Source organism: Canis lupus, chromosome 13 (genome assembly GCF_048164855.1).
Source record: "Canis lupus baileyi chromosome 13, mCanLup2.hap1, whole genome shotgun sequence".
Classification (NCBI taxonomy): Eukaryota; Metazoa; Chordata; class Mammalia; order Carnivora; family Canidae; genus Canis; species Canis lupus.
Genome location: NC_132850.1, coordinates 11,540,252 through 11,560,246, shown reverse-complemented (window position 1 = coordinate 11,560,246; position 19,995 = coordinate 11,540,252). Strand labels below are relative to the sequence as shown.

The 19,995-nt window shown below is 35.8% G+C and overlaps 1 protein-coding gene across 4 annotated transcripts in view; it reads right to left on the bottom strand.

The window, feature by feature from the left end:
- Positions 1–19,995, bottom strand: part of FAF1 (Fas associated factor 1) — a 460,794-nt gene that overhangs the window by 374,126 nt on the left and 66,673 nt on the right. For all 4 annotated transcript variants that reach the window (XM_072772177.1, XM_072772178.1, XM_072772179.1 and 1 more), the window contains exon 2: positions 10,443–10,511. In XM_072772177.1, the coding sequence (XP_072628278.1) occupies positions 10,443–10,511 (69 nt within the window). The remainder of the gene's footprint in view (positions 1–10,442; positions 10,512–19,995) is intronic.

Sequence of the window (19,995 nt, the reverse complement as noted above, 5' to 3'; positions counted from 1 at the left end):
ATATTTCAAACACAAAATTCTACTAAAATGTTTGCTATATATTCTATTCATAGTTGACTGATTTTTATAGAATCTTAATAGGGATTAGGACATAAATCAATTCTTCATAAGTATTTCATGTATTAAGAGATCTTAATTCATTGGCAATAACCCTTCCTTATATATTCATCTTTCTGTATATAAACTGAAAATACTCATCTGCAAGGAAGGAATCAACTATAATGACATTAATTCTCTCCAAAATACAAGTGCAGGACAAGGTGAAAACCCAAAGACTGAGGTGGATGGAGGCAGGCAGAGTACAACTAGTCTTCATTTCAAGTAAAACCATAGCAGGAGATATCTCCCAATAGAATTAAAGTTCATGTTCTTTTGTTTTCAGAATTTTAGCAAATATAGACCAACCTACAGTTACCCCAAAATAAACAGTCAACTGGGGAGTATTTAAAACAGGGTTTGGAAGCACTAGTTTGCGAATAGCTATATAATGAAAATAATATGCAGGATAAGGGTAAGTGACTTAATGACTAAAATTCCTGGGACTCCACTATATTTTATTATAGAATACTTTTTACTTGTGTCTAAATCTATAAAATAGCTAAAATACTTGCAATCATTATTTTTCAGGAAGTTATTTCCATTTATGAGTATAACATACATGTTTAAGAGACCAAATAGGTCTTAACAAATTTTCAGTACACTTCTCAAAGTCAGATACCATATACTATTAATTTTTTTAAGCTCACACTGTATCTAGCATAAATTTGGTTACGCTGTAAGCACTCAATACTGACATAATGAGTTTTTTTTGTTCTTGGGTTTTCTTAAAACCATCACAATCACAACCAGATCACGGTACTTATCTCACATTCCTCTATACTTCTCTAGCACAATGGGCACTTTAAAAACATAGGAGGAGGGCAGCCCAGGTGGTTCAGCGGTTTAGCGTCGCCTTCAGCCCAGGGTGTGATCCTGGAAACCCAGGATCAAGTCCTACGTCAGGCTCCCGGCTTCTCTCTCTGCCTCTCTTTCTGTCTCTCGTGAATAAATAAATACAATATTAAAAAAAAAAAAAAGGAGGAAAAGTCAAACTGATACATACAGAAAATTTTAAATATAGACATGTCCAAGATCTAAAACTCAAATTATGCAAACTATTCATAAGGTCCTTAAAATAAAGAACAGTGAAAAATCATAATTTAGAAAAACAAAATATAATGCACAAGCAAATATATAAAACACCATTTTAAAAGTTCCATGAACCTAATGAAAAGTTTGAATAATGAGTTATTCAAAATGCTCGTTTCATTTTTTAAAAGCAACAGGATAAAATATTGCATAAAAATAGGACAATGAGAAAATGTATAGAGCAAGACAGCTACACAGCACAGTGTAGCTACACAGCACAGCAAATTTTTGCTGTGAATACAATTTGCAGAGAAAAGCCAACTAGGATATTTATTTCAATTTTTTTTTTTTTTAAATGATAGTCACACACAGAGAGAGAGAGAGAAAGGCAGAGACACAGGCAGAGGGAGAAGCAGGCTCCATGCACTGGGAGCCCGACGTGGGATTCGATCCCGGGTCTCCAGGATCGCGCCCTGGGCCAAAGGCAGGCGCCAAACTGCTGCGCCACCCAGGGATCCCTAGGATATTTATTTCAAAGAAACTTCTGGAATTCATTTAACCCTATCTGGAAAAACTGTCCTTTGCAATACTCTAGATAGAGTAGACTGAGAAAATGGGCAGAACCAACTGATATTTTACCCTTCAAAGCTAATGAACATGTACCAACAGAAAGGACCTTAGGAAAGAATTTACATTACTCCCAAATGGTAATTCTCAGATGAAAGACTATAGTCCATCATTCCAAGCCCACAACCTCACTTAACAATTTTATCTCATATTCCTCTCATCAATATCATGCAAGAGTGGCTTGACGGATTTTTAATCTAAAGCAACAATTTGCATAAGCCTCCCGAAAAGACACCCTAAAACTACACAAACTAAAGTAATGCATTTGCTATTGAAAAAAAAAAACAAAAAACAAAAACATACCTTCAAGACAAGAAACCTGAGGACATTATTCTGAATAAGTTCCTGACACTTGTCACCTCCATATAGAAATCATGTGCATATCATCTATACAATACTTTAATGAAAATATAGCACAATGGATTAGGAAGATGGTGGCACAGTAAGAAGACCCTAGGCCCATCTTGTCCCACAAATACAACTAAGTAACTATGAAATCACCCAAAATACACCAGAAATCGATCCGAAGATTAGGAGAACAAACTCTACAACTAAAGGAAGAAAAGAGGCTACACTAAAGAAAATACAAAGTGCAGAGATGTAGGTTGGAAGACAAACAGATCTTGGCTGCTGCAGTGCAAAGAAGGGCAAAAGATCAGACTAGCACACAGGAGAGCATAAGGGAAAATGAAAAAGCCATTGTAATTGGCTTGGAAAGCGACAAAGCCCAAATTTCGGGAATTCTTACAACCAGCAGGGCTTAAAGCCTGGAGTTTTTAAGGTGTTGACCTTTGCTTTGATCTGGGAGAGCTCAAAGGACACCATGGGCTGCTCTTGAATATAAAGCAGGACAAACAGCCCATGGACATACAGTGTGGAAACAGCGTTCTGAAGAGCACTTGAGGCACATGATAAACCAATAATCTGCTTATCTCAAAGGGGGCAGCATTCACACAGAGACTCCCCAGCCCTGAAACAAAGGAACAGGCTTGTGTCATTTCCTTTCCCCATCCCCTCAGCATGAACACGGGCCACCTGCAGGAACCAGCACAATGCTGACACTCACTACCTAACTTACTTAAACCAAGCCCTGCTTCACATATTCCAGAAGAACCACCATTCCCTATCACACTTGCCTCAGTCCCCAGGGGGCTGGCCCCTCCCCAAGAAAACCCACCCAAACTGCTGCCAACAGGAGTTTTACAAGGCCTTGGTTCCAGTGTTGGCAATGACAGGTCTCCTTTCACAAGCAGACCAGAGTACACCTAGTTAAAACATGCCATATTCAGGCCACAGGCCAAACACTGCCCATACCAGGCAAAGAGAGCCTCTGGAGACAACTGACCTGAAGGATAAAATGGTCAGGACAAAAGGGCAGAGCACACACAGCACCCATGTAGACAATCCCAGAGGCACTAGGCCCTGGGCAACAAGACAGACTACATTGTAGGGCACTAGAGGCCTTCTCCATAAAGCCATTACCCTCAAGGACAGGAGATATTGATGACTTTCCTAAAACATAGAAACAGGCACAGAAACTTAGACAAATGAAAAGGCAGAGGAATTTGTCCTAAATGAAAGAACAGGACAAGGCCACAGCTGGAGATCTAAGAGAAACAGACATAAGTACATGAGTAATGGAGAATTTAAAGCTATGATCATAAGGATGCTCACTGGACTTGAGAAAAAAGTGGCAATTGAAGTCAGTGAGACAATTAACACAAAGATAAAGAATACCATAGCAGAGATAAAGGGTTCAATAAATGAAATGAGAAACACAATTGATGGAATGAACAAGAAGCCAGAAGAAGCAGAAGAATGAATTAATGACCTAGAAGACAGAGTAATGGAAAGTAATTAAGCCGAACAAAAGAGTTAAATTTCAGGTCAAGGTATATCCTAAAGTTTAGCCTTGTTCAGAATTTACTGCATATAAGGGAAGATTATTTCATTCAGAAGAGACTGGTTATTGAAGCAGTGCTGCTAACATCCATTCCCTTTCATACCACCATTTTCATCCCATTTGTTCCCCTTCTCCAATTCTTTGGAAACTTGTGATTGAGGGGATCTTGTTAGTTATTTGTTTTGATTCTCTTCTTGTATGCAGTGGGCACTGGAGTAGAGATTTCTGAAAAAACAGTTTATTTTACCCCACCTTGCCTTTTGTGTTTGATTATAAAAATGATTATAAAAAACAAGAATATACTTAGGGAATCCAAAAACTCCATCAAATGTAATAATGTTCAATTAAAAAAGTCCAGAAGAAAAGAGAAAAGAAGGAGGCAGAGAATCTATTTGAAGAAAAAAACAGCTGAAAACTTTCCCAATCTGGAGAAGGAAACAGATATCCAGATCCAGGAGGCACAGAGAATCCTCACCAAAATCAACAAAAGCAGACCCACAAGACATATTGTAATTAAATTGGCAAAATATACTGATAAAGAAAATAGTAAATGCAACAAAAGAAAACTGTTACATACAATGGAAACTCCATAAATTGTCAGTGGATTTTTCAGAAGATTTCCATATCAGAAAGGAGCAGCATGACATAGTTAAAATGCTGAAGGGAAAAACCTGCAACCAATAATACTCTATAGAGCAAGGCTATCAATCACAATAGAAAGAGATAAAGGGGCAGCCTAGGTGGCTCAGCGGTTTAGCGCTGCCTTCAGCCTAGGGTGTGATCCTGGAGACCTGGGATCCAGTCCCATGCCTGGCTCCCTGCATGGAGTCTGCTTTCTCCCTCTGCCTGTGTCTCTGCCTCTCTCTGTGTGTCTCTCATGAATAAATAAATATGATCTTTAAAAAAAAAAAAGAAAGAAAAAAAGAAAGAGAGAGAGAGAAAGAGGTCTCCCAAATGAAAACTAATGGAGTTCATGACCACTAAACTGCCCTGCAAGAAATAATAAAGGGAACCCTGAGTGGAAAGACAAAAACTGACAGCATGAGGGTAGTAAACACAAAAGCTGTAATAATGAATATTTCTGTAAAAAGCCAGTCAAGGAATTCATAAAAGGATGTAATATCTGATACCACATATCTGAAAATGGGGAAGAAAGGAGTAAAGAATGGGTTCAAACTTAAACGACCTTCAACTTAATACAGACTGCTATCTATCTGCACAGGTTGTTATATACAAACCTAATGGTAACCACAAATAAAAAACTATCAGTCTGCAAAGAATAAAGAGAAAGAAATCTGTATGTATCAGAAAACCAGCAAACCATAAAATAAAGACAAGCAAGGATCAGAGAAAATCTTCAGACAACCAAAATACAAGTAATAAAAAGGCAATAATGTCTATCAATAATTACTTTGAATAAATGGACTAAACACTCCAATCAAAAGACACAGGATGACAGAATGGATAAAACAAAGAAGACCCATCTATAGAATGCCTACAAGAGATTCATTTCTGATCAAAAGATCAGACTTAAAGTGAGAAGATGGAGAAACATGCAAATGGCCATCAAAAGAAAGCCAGAGTAGCAATATTTATATCAAACAAAACAGACTTTAAAAAAAAGACTGTGACAAGAGACAAAGAATACTATATAATAATAAAGAAAACAATCCAACAAGAAGATATTTTTTATGCATCCAACATGGGAGTACCCACATACACAAAACAGTTAATAACAAACATAAAGGAACTAATCAGTAGTAATAGAATAACAATAGGGGACTTTAAACCCCAATTACATCAATGGACATATCATCTAAACAAAATACCAACAAAGAAACAGCAGCTCTTAAGGACACACTGAACCTGAGAGACTTAACAGTTACATTCAGAATATTCCCTCCTAAAACAACAGAATACATATTCTTCCAAGTGAACATTCTTCAGACTAGATCACATATTAGGCCACAAAACAAGCCCCAACAAACTTTAAAAGGTTGAAGTCATACCATGCATCTTTTCTGATCACAACACTATGAAACTAGAAGTCAACAAGAAAAAATCTGGAAAGACCACAAGTACAGGGAGGTTAAATAACATGCTACTAAACAAGATGAAATTAAAAAGTACACGGAAACATATGAAAATAAAACACAATGACTCAAAACCTTTGGGATGAAGCAAAGGTGCTTCTAAGAGGAAAGTTGACAGCAATACAGGCCTACCTCAAGAAGCAAGAAAAAAACTCAAATAACCAACCTAACCCTACACCAAAAGAACCTAGGAAAAGAGCAACAAAGAAAACCTAAAACGAGAAGATATAAACAAATAATAAAGATTAAAGCAGAAATAGATGAAGTAGAAACTAAAAAAACAATAAAACAGATCAATGACCAGGAGCTGTTTCTTCGAAAAAAATTAATACAATGGATAAACCTCTACCCAGACATATTAAGAAAAAAAGAAAAAGGATCCAAATAAATAAAATCACAAATGAGAGATAATAACAACAAACACCACAGGAATACAAACAATTATAAGAGAATATTATCAAATACTACATATCAAGAAATTGGACAACCAAGAAGAAATGGATAAATTCTTAAACATATAACCTACCAAAACGGAAATAAGAAGAAATAAAAATTTAAACAGACCAATTACCAGCAATGAAATTGATTCAGTAATCATAAAACTCCCAACAACAAAATTCCAGGACCAGATGGCTTCACAGGTGAATTCTACCAAACATTTCCTTATTTATTTATTTATTGCTAAATAAACATAAATATTTATTTTTAGAATTATTTTATTTAAATTTTAGTTAGCATATAATGCAATATTGGTTTCAGGAGAATTCAGTGATTCATCACTTACACACAACACCCAGTACTCATCACAAGTGCCCTCTTAGATACCCATCATGCATCTAATCCATCCCCTTACCCATCTTCCTCCATCAGTCCTGTTTGTTCTCTATTGTTAAGAGTTCCTATGGTTTTTCTCTCTCTCCTTTTTTTTCTTTCCTCTTACCATATGTTCATCTGTTTTCTTTCTTAAATTCCACGTGAGTGAGATCATATGGTATTTTACCTTTCTCTGACTGACTTACTTCACTTAGCATAATACATTCTAGCTCCATCCACATCATTGCAAACAGCAAGATTTCAATTTTGATGACAGAGTAATATTCCATTGTTTATATACATAAACATATCATATTTTACTTATCCATTCATCAGTCAGTAGACATTGGGCTCTCTCCATAGTTTGGCTATTGTTGATAATGTTACAATAAAGATTAGGGTGCATGTACCCCTTCATATATAGGTATTTGGGTAAATACCTAGTAATGTAATGGCTGAATCATAGGGTAGCTCTATTTTTAACTTTTGAGGAACCTCCACACTGTTTTCCAGAATGGCTGCACCAGTTCGAATTCCCATCAACAGTGCAAGAGGGTTCCCCTTTCTCTGCACCCTCATCAACACCTGTTGTTTCTTGTGTTGTTCATTTTAGTCATTCTGACAAATATGAGGTGGTGTCTCATCGTGGTTTTGATTTGTATTTCCCTGACAATGAGTGGTGTTAGGAATCTTTTCATGGGTGTACTAGCCATCTGGATGCCTTCTTTGGCAAAGAATATAATTTGTTTTTAATTAATTGATTGATTGATTGATTGATTGAGTGATTGAGAGAGGGAGGGGAGAGAGAGAGAGAAAGCATAAGCAGGGAAAGCAGCAACCAGAGGGAGAGGGAGTAGCAGGTTCCCCTCAGAGCAGAGAGACCAATGCAAAGCTCAATCTCAGGATTCTAGGATCATGACCTGAGCTGAACGCAGACACTTAACCGACTGAGCCACCCAGGTGCCCAAGTTTGAAAGTTCTTTACAAATTTCAGATACTAACCCTTTATCACATATGTCATTTGCAAATATCTTCTCCCAGTCCATAGGTTGCCTTTTAGTTTTGGTGACTGTTCCTTCACTGTGCGGAAGCTTTATATAGCTGCAGTCCCAACAGTTTATTTTTGCCCCTCTGAAGAACAGTATAGAAGTTCCTTAAAAAGTTAAAATCAGGGCAGCCCAGGTAGCTCAGTGGTTTAGCGCCACCTTCGGCACAGGGCATGATCCTGGAGACCCGGGATTGAGTCCTATGTCAGGCTCCCTGCATGGAGCCTGCTTCTCCCTCTGCCTGTGTCTCTGCCTCTCTCTCTGTGTCCCTCATGAATAAATAAATAAAATCTTAAAAAAAAAAAAAAGTTAAAATAGAACTACTCTATCATCCAGCAGTGGTACTACTATTTACCCAGAGATACAAAACCCTAATTCAAAGGGATACAAACACCCCCAATGTTTATAGCAGCATTATTGACAATAGCCAAATCATGGAGGCACCCCAACTGTCCATGATTGAGGAATGGAGAGAGAGCAGTAGTATTTACATACAATGGAATATTATTCGGCCATAAAAAAAGAATGAAATCTTGCCATTTACAACTACATGAATGGAGCTAGAGAGTAAATGCTAAGTGAAATAAGTCAGTCAGAAAAAGACAAATACCATATGATTTAACTCATGTGTAATTTAAGAAACAAAACAAAGGACCAATGGGGGGAAAAAGGAGAGACACACAACGCAAACCAAGAAACAAACTCTTACTGATAAAGAAAAAACTAAAGGTCACTCAGTGGGGAGGTAGGCAGAGGGGATGGATGAAATAGGTGATAGGGATTAAGGAGTGCACTTATCATGATGATCAGCAGATGATTAACATAAAAACTTTAAATATATATATATATATATTTTTTTTTAAAAGATTACAGCAAGGTAAAAACATGGATTTGGAGTTAGGCCATAAAAACAGAAATTTTGACAAGTGGCCAAACATGCCCTATATGAAAAATAAAATAAGGAAGCTCTGGTTTAGTGAAATAGGCCATTTCAAAAACGTATATATTTGATAAGATTTAAATTAGTACAAACATCCTGGAAGGCAATTTACCTATAAATACCCAAAACCTAAATAATATATACATACATACACACACACACACACACACAATTTGATACAGAAATACACTTATGAACTGAATTTATTCAATATCTTCTAGGAAAATAATAGGTTAAGTATACAAGGATGAAGGTCTAAGAATATTCCTACAGCAATGTGGATAACAGCAAAATACTGCAAAAATCCTAAATGTCTAACAGCATAGCACTGATTGGTAAAATTATTATGCTACAACCACTTCCTGGAATACCATGCAAACATTATGAACATTATAAAGAATGACTAGTCAATTTAATTTGACATTCATGATAGGTTGTTAATTAAAAACTGCAGGTGACAAAATGGTAGAACTACCTCATCTGTATGAAAAAAAATTTTTTAACTTTAATCACACAATAGACTAGAAAAATGTTCATTACTTGTACAGGCAAAAAATAAAGCTGTTTTATATTTCGAGTAAAAAAGTTAATAGCAGTAAATCTATACAAAACACATAGACAATGGAGAGTTGATTATATAAGTCCATGCACATTTTTTTTTTGCTATCCACGTATCTAATCTCAGTTCTATTAGCACACATTTCAAGTTTTGACCTTTGAAAATTAACACTTCTTCAAATTGTAATTTAGATTTTTTTAGCATTTCAAAGGCACTGAGGGACACCTGTGTCATCCCAACCCAATCAGTATTCTTCCTATACTGTTAAACAATTTATGTTTAGTTTGCCTTGCAATTTTAAGTAAATTACAATTCTGTGTGTTGGGCTGTGCAAGGACTTGATTTTGAGTTACTGCCTCCCCCCACGGAAAAAACTAAATCACTTCTATAATAAACTCTCTGAAGTAGATATTTTTAAATGTTTTAAAAAATATACAACAGAATGTCACTTCTTTAATGGCCTTAGAGAGGAGTGACATAAGTGAGAGCTCCAGAAGGTAAGGGGAAAACATGAAATAGAATTGTTCTGACATAAGTGAGAGCCTCAGGAAGTGATAGGATTATTCTGACATTTAGACAAGTCTGCATTTTCTCTCCTACCAAGCATCTCCAGCAAAATATTATATGGGAAGAGGATCCTTAATACACAGTAACATGAGAGAACAATTTTAAGAATTATTTAAATTATCTAAAAATTCATAATAATTTAGTAATTTAATAGTGAACTAAATACAAACTTCATGTTAAAGACATTTAGATTTTATTCACTCAGATTACAGTTACAAATCGGCTATGGTATGCTGAATCATCTATAAAGGAATATTAAAGACACTGAGGAATTAATGAAATTTGATTATTGGTCCAAAAAAAGAAAAAAATTCTTCAAATAACTCAGAGAAAAACAAATATTATATGATCTCATTTATATGTGGGATCCAAAAGAAAATAGAATTCAGAGAAACAGATTAGATTGGTGGTTGCTAGGGATGGGGGAGAGTGAGTAAAGGCGGTTAAAGAATACAAACTTCCAGGTTAAAAAAAAAAAAAAAAAAACTTCCAGGTATAAAATGAGTACATTCTGGTGATCTAAAGTATAGCAAGTTAACAATACTACATTGTATACTTGAAAACTGCCAACAAAAGAGTAAATCTTAAAAGTTCTTATCACACACAAAAAAGTAACTATGTGAGATGATGGATGTGTTAGCTCACCTTACTATGGTGATCATTTCACAATATATATCAGATTATTATATTATACACCTTAAATTTACACAATGTTATACATATCTCAAAAATGCTGGGAAAAAGAAAAAAGACTAAAAATACTCACCACTAAGTCCCAATTATTTTGCTCAAGCAATGTAATAGCTTCATCAATGTTTTCAATGCCAGTACATGCCTGAAAGCAAAGTAAGAATTTTAGATACAAGTTTGGGAAGGTTAATCTTAAAAAGGTAAATAGCATAATATGTCATTTAAGTTTTAAAAAGGTATATGAATAAAGCCACTAAATGCCTAACACTTCTAAACATTTTACAAATATGGTTTGAAAACTGTTAATTACAAAATAAATATACATTGCACTGAAATAAAAGACAATAAATCAAAGCAATAAAAGAAAGTATGTTTAAATGTTGAGCTTTGGAGCCCAGAATGATCTCAAGATCTCTAATTGCCCAGAACAACTTTTATTAAAAAGTTTCTGATGGAGGGACCGCTTGGTGGCTCAGAGGTAGAGCATCTGCCTTTAGTTCAGAATGTGATCCCAGAGTCCTAGGATCAAGTCCCTCATCGGGCTCCCCACAGGGAGCCTGCCTCTTCCACTGCCTGGATCTCTGCCTCTCTGTGTCTCTCTCATGAATAAAAAAATAAAATCTAAAAAAAAAAAAAAAAAAAAAAAAAAAAGGTTTCTAATGAGGTTCCACGCTGGGAATGGAGCCTACTTAAAAAAAAAACTTTCCCACAGACAACCATATAAAAAGAACTTCAATCCACGCCTTTCACATTATACAAAGTTTAACTCAAAATAAATAACAGATTTAAAGTAAAATCTAAAACTGTATAAGACTTGTAGATCTGTGCTAATATGGTAATCAATAGACATACATGGCTAGTGAGCCCTTGAAATCTGTCTCGACTTAAGATGAGCTGTGTTAAAAAAAAAAAAAAAAAAAAAAAAAAAGATGAGCTGTGTTAAATACACGAGGGTAGAACTCAGTATAAAAATTAAAGGTAAATACTTATTATTAATTCTTTGTGGCTTCTAGCTGGCTCAGTCAGTAGAGTATGCAATTCTCGATCTCAGGGTCATAAATTTAAGCCCCATACTAGGATAGAGATTACTGAAAATAAAACCTTTAAATATAATAATAATAATTTTCCTATTTAATGTATATTGAGATGACCAATTTGAAAATATTGGCTTAATTAAGCATTTTTATTTTTAACATGGATACTAGAAACTTTTTAATTACATTTATGGTTTTCATCTATTTTTAGTACTGAAAACACAGAAAGAAATCTTTCTGAGCTTTAGATACAACAACAAAAACAAAACCCAAAAGATTAATAAAATCAACTTCCTTAAAATTAAGAACTACTGCTCTTTGAAAAAAGGCAAGCTACAGACTGGGAGAAAATATCTGCAAAAACATCTAACAAAGGACTGATAACCACAATATAAGAATAATTCTCAAAACTAATTAAAATAAATAATAGCGAAAGATTTCAACAGAAACTTCCCCAAAGAAGATACACAAATATATATATGAAAAAATACTCAACAGCATTAGTCAACAGGAAAATGTAAAACACAGAGAGAAACGCCACTTCCATACATTACAGTGCTAAACTCCAAAAACTAACAATATCAAGTGATAGTAAAGATGCAGAAAAACAGGATCCCTGGGTGGCTCAGTGGTTTAGTGTCTGCCTTCAGCCCAGGGCGTGATCCTGGAAAGACCCAGGATCAAGTCCCACATCAGGCTCCCTGCATGGAGCCTGCTTCTCCCTCTGCCTGTGTCTCTGCCTCTCTCTCTCTCTGTCTCTCATGAATAAATAAAGTCTTTAAAAAAAACTTTATTATTAACCCCAAATTACATATATTTATCTGCTTTTATTTCTCTAGTATCACAATCAAACATTAAGTCAAAGCAATGTTTTCTCATGCATAAATAAATAAAATCTTAAAAAAAAAAAGATGCAGAAAACCAGAACTCTCATAGATTGACATATGTGTGACATATACATGTATCTCAAAATTAAATGGTCACTTTGTAAAACAGATTAGCAATTTCTTAGAAAGTTATGACAGTAATCCAACTTCCTAGGTATTTACCTATTCAAAAGAAATTAAAACTTACATTCACATGAAATTATAAATGAATGTCTACAACAGCTTTATTCATAATCATTGAAAACAGAAGACACCCCAAATGTGCTTCAGCTATACATTCATACAACAGATATAAACTTCTCGGCAACAAAAATGAACAAATTACTGATAAAAAAAAATGTGGAGAAATCCTCAAATGCATTATGCTAAGTGAAAGCCAGGCTCAAAAGGACACATACTGTATAATTCCATTTACATGATATTTTAGAAAAGACAAAATTCTAAGAACACATATGAATTATCACCAGAGAGGCTTGGGATAAGAATAAGAGTTGACTACAACTAAGAGGAAAATTGGAGGAATTAAAGGAACAAAATTTGATTCCTGGACACCATAAAAATTCAACAAAGCAAACAAGTAAAACAATAAAAAATGCAATATCCTCATTTTAAGCCAAATGAAAAAAAACAAGGATAATCCAAAGACTCCAAAATACTAATAAAAGCAACTAAGAGCAGTTAAGATAGAGCAGAAGTTGTACAGGAGGAAGAGGAGAGAAAAACTATAGGGGGTACACAGCAAAACATCAGAAAGCACCAACAAAATACACTTCCTCAATGACATCACTCTTTTTCCCCCCTCAGAAAAACATGTAGGAGAGGTAGTTCTGAGAGCCTATCCCCTCCACAGAGACACCAAAAACTGTCAGAATCAAATTTGTCAGAACTCTGGAAATTAGTCAAAGGTTTACATCAATCAAATAAATGCTGAAACATGAAAACGATCACTTCAGAACAGTGGAAAAGCTTCACAGATTTTTATTTCCCTTTCCCACTCTCAGCTGTGTGGCAGTCTTGAATATACTAGTCCACATTCCAACAGTTAAACGAACCCTGGTCCCTGGTTTAGAGGGAGCAGAGCAGACTGTTCTCATAGAATTCGTATTTGTCTGCTGTAACCTGTGCAGGGCTACCTGAAGGACTAATTCAATGCTCTCTCCTTTGTTTTATCAACTTCAAAATCTACAGAAAAATAGCTAAGCAGAGGGCATTCTTCAGAAAAATTCAGTGCCACCTGGAACAAAATATTCCAGTTAAGGCAAACAGGCATGCCAAAAACCTGAAAGAAAAAATGGCAAGAGAGTTTCTTTGGGAAATTAGAACATTAAAAAACACTGGGAATTTAGAAAGCCATGCATGTCTAAGGCAAGAAATCTACTCAGAGAAGATCTGAGAAAACTACTGGCTCATCTCTAGGCTCAGCACAAACAGGAAGAAAAGACAGACTAGTGAACAGCCTAAGTGTTAGAGTGCTCCAACATAGGGCCAGTCTGCAAAGAAAGGATTTTCTTTCTTCTCTTCTTTTCTCTTTTCTTTCTATTTTCTTTTTTACTTCAGATATTCAAGGAAATCTCTCTCATACTACTGGTAGACCATAGCTAAAGAACAAAAGATTTCAGAGACTATTATGTACCAAGTCTGTGTCCCACCCCCAATCCCCTCCACACACACCAAAATTCCTATGTGGAACCCCTAATCCCCATTGTGATGGTACTGAGGAGGGTGGGGTGCCTTTGGGAGATAATCAGGTTTAAATGAGATCATGAAGGTGGGGCTCTCATAATGGGAGAAGAGACACCAATGGGTGTTTTTTTTCTCTTTCTCTCTGTGTCCCTCTCTTGCTCCCTGCCACGTGAGAACCAAGGGAGAAAGTGGCCATCTGTAAGTAAGGAGGAGAGTTCTCAGCAGAAACCAATCAAGATGGCAGCATGATCTCAGACTTTCAGCCTTCAGAATTATGAGAAAATAAATCTGTTCTATGTTGTCATGGTAGCCCAAGCAGATTTAGTGACAACGCATCACCAAAAAAATTGCAAAAAGTTTAGAAAAGTTGGTAAACAAGTAACAACCCACAGAAAGCAACAAAGACAAATCATAAGAAGAATCTGATTTCCAGAGTTATCACATTATAATATTTTAAATTTTATTTTAAATTTTTGAAAATTAAAATATTTTTCTTTTCAAAAAGAATATTGTGATATATACTAAGAATTAAGAAAGTATAACCCATTCAGAGGAGAAACTGACAGAAAATGTGAGGAAGAACAGACATCAGACTTACTACACAAGACTTTCAATTTCAATCATCATCTTAAATATTCTCAAAGAGTTCAAAGATTCCACAAAGAGCTAATGGAAACCAAAAAGACGATGTCAACAAATAGAGACTATCAATAAAGAGATACAAATTACTTGAAAAGGAACCAAAGGGAAAAAATCTGGGGCTGAAAAGTACATTAAGTGAAATGAAAATTAACTACAGGGTTTCAATAGCAACTCTGAGGAGGCAGAAGAAAGATAAGAGAACTTGAAGGTAGGTCAAATGCAATTATCCAGTCTGGGGAGCACAAAGGAAAAAAAATTTTTTTTTCACAAAGAAAAATTAATGAAGAAAATGAACAGAGCCAAAGATATGTGAGACCCCACCAAATGTACCAACATATACATAACAGGGAGTTCCAGAAGGAGAAGAAATAAAGGGGCAGAAAGAATATTTGAAGAAATAATGGCTAAAAACTAAATTTGGTAAAAGACAAGAAGCTACATATTCAAAACATTCAACAGATTCCCAAAAGGATAAATGCAAAGGCATCCATACCAAAACACATTACAATCAAGCTACCAAAAGCCAAAAAAGGGGCACCTGGGTGGCTCAGTAGGTTAAGCATCTGCCTTTGGCTCAGGTCATGATCCCAGAGTACTGGGATCTAGACCCACATCTGGCTCCCTGCTTAGCAGGAAGCCTGCTTTTCCCTCTCCCTCTGCCCCCTCCCCACTCTTGCTCGAGTGCTCTCTCTCTCTCTCAACTTTCTCAAAAATAAGTAAAATCTTAAAAAAAGGCTAGAAGCAATACCAAACATAAACACGGTTCCATTTTGTTCTCTTGAATTCAGCTTTTCTTCCCAGCTACTTGTCCTACCAACTACAATGACTTAAGCTCACCACCATACAAAGAAGCAGCAGCCACAAACTTCACCAACATCCCTTTCTGATTCCTGGTTACTGACTCTTCTCTCATCTTCCAACTGCCTCAGTCTGGACCTTTACATCCCAACCCTCCCCCCCAGCTTTTTCTTCAGCTGTGTAAAGGATAATCCCTGCAATAAATCATTCATTTCATGCTCAGCTTCCCCAATCTAATTCTAAATGACACAGCGAAACAAAAGTGAAAACAAATAACAAAGGAGTTTTACAGGTCCAACTGTACATGCTGTTTATGCCCCTTCCTGGATACTGAACTCATTTCCCACCTGCTATAAGTACTGGCTGCCAAAAGCTCAAACCTGCACTCTTCTCTGAAGGATTCCCTTTGATTGACAGGAGCTATTGAGCCCAGAAATGCCTGAGAGGTTACCTGACCGACCCTTGCCAGGAGTGGTCCCTGGCCAATTTTTAATTGCTGATACAGAGGCTTCCGCACAGCAAAGGAAATAAATCAATAAAACTAAAAGGCAACCTACTGAATGAGAGAAGATATTTTCTACCATTACTTGGTGCTGAATTTTGTCAAAATATCTTCCTCTATTTATTGATATTTGTTTCTCCTCAAACCAATGAATATGGTGAATTCCACTGAGTGACTTTAAAATGATACATCAACCTTACATGTTTCAGATAAATCCATTCAGTCATAATATATTATCTTCTTTCTAGGTCTCTGGATTCAACAGCTAAAATTTTATGTATTTTCATGTCTATGTTCATGAGGATTTTGGTCCATAATTTTCTTTTCCTGTGTCTTTGTCTGAGTTGGGTACAAGGGCATTGTCTTAACCTATTTTCTGAAATAATCTAATAGAACTGGACTTTTTTCTCCTAAACTGACAAAATCCACCAGTGATCTGGGCCTAGAGTTTTCTCAAGGAAAGTTTTTAATAATCAATTTTTAATTGTTATAAATACCAATGTATTTAATATTGATAATACACTCTTCCCAATTGTTGAATGTACTAGCAAAAGCTATTTATAATTCTCTCCTAATGTGCTTTCAGGTCTGGAGGATCCATATTAACGCCCCCACCTTCATTCCTAATTAACTGTGAAAGAGTTATCTTAGGAATAGGAAGAATTATTGTATCATTGGTAATTTGTGAGCTTGTGTGGAGAGGGGGGATTATTGGTCAGCCTATTTAGAATTCTATTAAATATAGAGAATATAGATGGTTACCTGAAGAAAGTGAGATGGGATGAGATGAGCAAAATGGGTAAGGGGAGTGGGAGATACAAGCTTCCAGTTATAGAATGGATAAGTCATGGGACAAAAAGTACAGCATAAGGAATAGAGTCAATGATATAACGGTGTCGTATGGTGACAGTAGCTAATTTGTGGTAAGCATAGCATAATGTATAGAGAAGAAGAAGCACTATAGTGCCCACCTGAAACTAACACTGTGCATCAACTATACTCAAAAAAATTTTTAAGAAAATTCATTAAAGTGGGATCCCTGGGTGGCGCAGCGGTTTGGCGTCTGTCTTTGGCCCAGGGCGCGATCCTGGAGACCCGGGATCGAATCCCACGTCGGGCTCCCGGTGCATGGAGCCTGCTTCTCCCTCTGCCTATGTCTCTGCCTCTCTCTCTCTCTCTCTCTCTCTCTCTGTGACTATCATAAATAAATAAAAATTTAAAAAAAAAAAAAAGAAAAGAAAAGAAAATTCATTAAAGTATATACTTAATGATTTGTGCCCTTTTCAGTATGCAAACTTAAGTAAAAAGGTAATAAAAAAACTCAAGCCTGGGCAGCCTGGGTGGCTCAGCGGTTTAGTGCCACCTTCAGCCCAGGGTGTGATCCTGGAGACCTGGGATCAAGTCCCACGTTGGGCTCTCTGCATGGAGCCTGCTTCTCCCTCTGGCTCTGTCTGTGTGTCTCTCATGAATAAATAAATAAAATCTTTAAAAAAAAAAAATTCAAGCCATTTACATAAAATAATTGTGATAAAAATTCTGGTGACTAAAAAATACAAGTGGATGACAAAAAAAAACTGTATTTGCTTCCTTATTTTTCTTGTTTTTTATTTCACTCATTTCTGCATTTATCTTTATTTGCCTCTTTCCACTTATTTTACATTTAAGTTGCTTAAGGCAGAAGTTTAGATCAATGGTTTTAAATCCTTTCTCTAAAATAAGCATATACCTCCACATTTACCTTTAATCACTGCTCTTCCTATGTCTCACAAATTTTGATATATGTGCTTTCATTATCATTCCATTCAAAATACTTTCTAGATTTCCTCATAATTTCTTCTTTGGCCTATGCATTATATATGAAATAATGTTATTTAATTTCCAAATATTTAGAGGTTTCCCACACATCTTTTTGTTACTGATTTCTAATTTAATACATTATGGTCAATGAACACATTCTCCCATTATACTTTTAAGTTTGAAGGATCTTTAGATTCTTCATTCTTGATGAAGAATAAAAGAATTAACTCATGAAGATGAAGAACTATCCCATCAATAATCATTTTTTTAAGATTTTATTTTTAAGTAATCCCTACATCCAACATGAGACTTGAACCTACAATCACGAGATCAAGAGTTGCATGTTCTACAAACCTAGCCAGCAGACGTCCCATCATCAGTCATTTCTGTATCATATCAATCCTTTATAATTTATCAAGACTTCTTTGCCCAGTCAATGGTTCATATTGGTAAATGTTTCATTTGCATTAAAATAAAATCTGTATTCTTCCACTGTTGTGGAGTACTTTATAAATTTATAACAAATTAAGATTATTATAATTCAATTAAACCTATTAAATCTAGTTATTGAAAATTTTCTTCAAATCTTTTGTATCTTAAATGATCCTATTTATTCTATTAGTCACTAAGCACTAATTCTAGCACTAATTCTAATTCTATTAAGCACTAAGACTGTAGAAATCTCCAGCTATAATTTTGTTGTTTTTTTTAAAGATTTATTTATTTATTTATTTATTTATTTATTCATGAGAGACACAGAGAGAGAAAGAGAGAGAGGCAGAAACATAGGCAGGGGGAGAAGCAGGCTCCGTGCAAGGAGCCAGACGTGGGACTCGATCCTGGGTCTCCAGCATCAGGCCCTGGGCTTAAGGCGGCGCTAAACCGCTGAGCCACCGGGGCTGCCCTCCAGCTATAATTTTGAATTTGTCTATTTCTGCCTTCAGTTCTGCTCATTTTTCCTTGATATATTGAATATATACAAATGTGGGGTACTATCTTCTAAAAGAATTGACCCTCGTACCATTATGTTTCTTTTCCTTTGGTAATATACCTTATTCTAATGTCTATCTTGTCTGATATTCAAACAGCCACTTAACCTTTCCAATAACTTAATAATATAGTTTTTTGCATACTTTTAACATAATTGTTGCTTTATTTATATAGGGCATTTCTCCTAGATAGCCTAGTCAGGTCTTTTTTATCCAGTCTACAATCTCTGGCCTTTTTTTTTTTTTTTTAAGTTTTTATTTATTTATTCATGAGAGACAGAAAAAGGCAGAGACACTGGCAGAAGGAGAAGGAGGCTCCCTGCAGGGAGCCCAATGCAGAACTCGATCCCAGGACCCCAGGATCATGACTTGGGCTGAAGGCAGATGCTCAACCACTGAGCCACCCAGGTGCCACAATCTCTTGCCTTTAAATGGTGTATTTAAAACATTTACATTTAATCAAATATAACTGGGCTTAAGTCTACTATGTTCCTATTTGTTTTCAAAGTATTCTGGTCTGGTAGCCTTTAGTGGTTATTTTGTTTTGTTTTGTGTAATTTTTCCTTTAAATTCAATTTAGTTAACATAGAGTGTATTATTAGTTTCAGGGATAGAATTTAGTGATTCATCAGTTGCATACAACACCCAGCATTCATTACTCCAACTACCCTCCTCATTAATACCCATCACCCAATTACCCCACCTCATTCTTTTTGATAACTGAGTAATATTCTTCTGTGTGTGTGTGTGTGTGTGTGTTCATTTATCCTCTTCATCCATTCATCTGTCAAAGGACATCTGGGCTCTCCATATTTTGGCTATTCTGGAAACTGCTGCTACAAGCACTGGGGTGCATGTGCTCCTTCAAGTCACTATGTTTGTATCCTTTATATAAACACCTAGTAGTGCAATTGCTGGATCATAGGGTAGTTCTATTTTTAACTTTTTGAGGAATCTCCATACTGCTTTCCAGAATGGCTACACCATTTGCATTCCTACCAACAGTGTAAGAGGGTTCCCCTTTCTCTTCATTCTCACCAACATCGATTGTTTCCTGAGTTGTTCATTTTGGCCACTCTGACAGGCGTGAGGCAGTATCTCACTATGGTTTTGATTTGTATTTCCCTGATGCTGAGTGATGTTGAAACTATTTTCAGGTGTCTGCTGGACATTTAAATGTTTTCTTTGGAGAAATGTTTGTTCATGTCTTCTGCCCATTTCTTGACTGGGTTTTTTGGTTTTTGGGTATTGAATTTGTACTCTGAAAACTACAGAACACTTGTGAAAGAAATTGAGG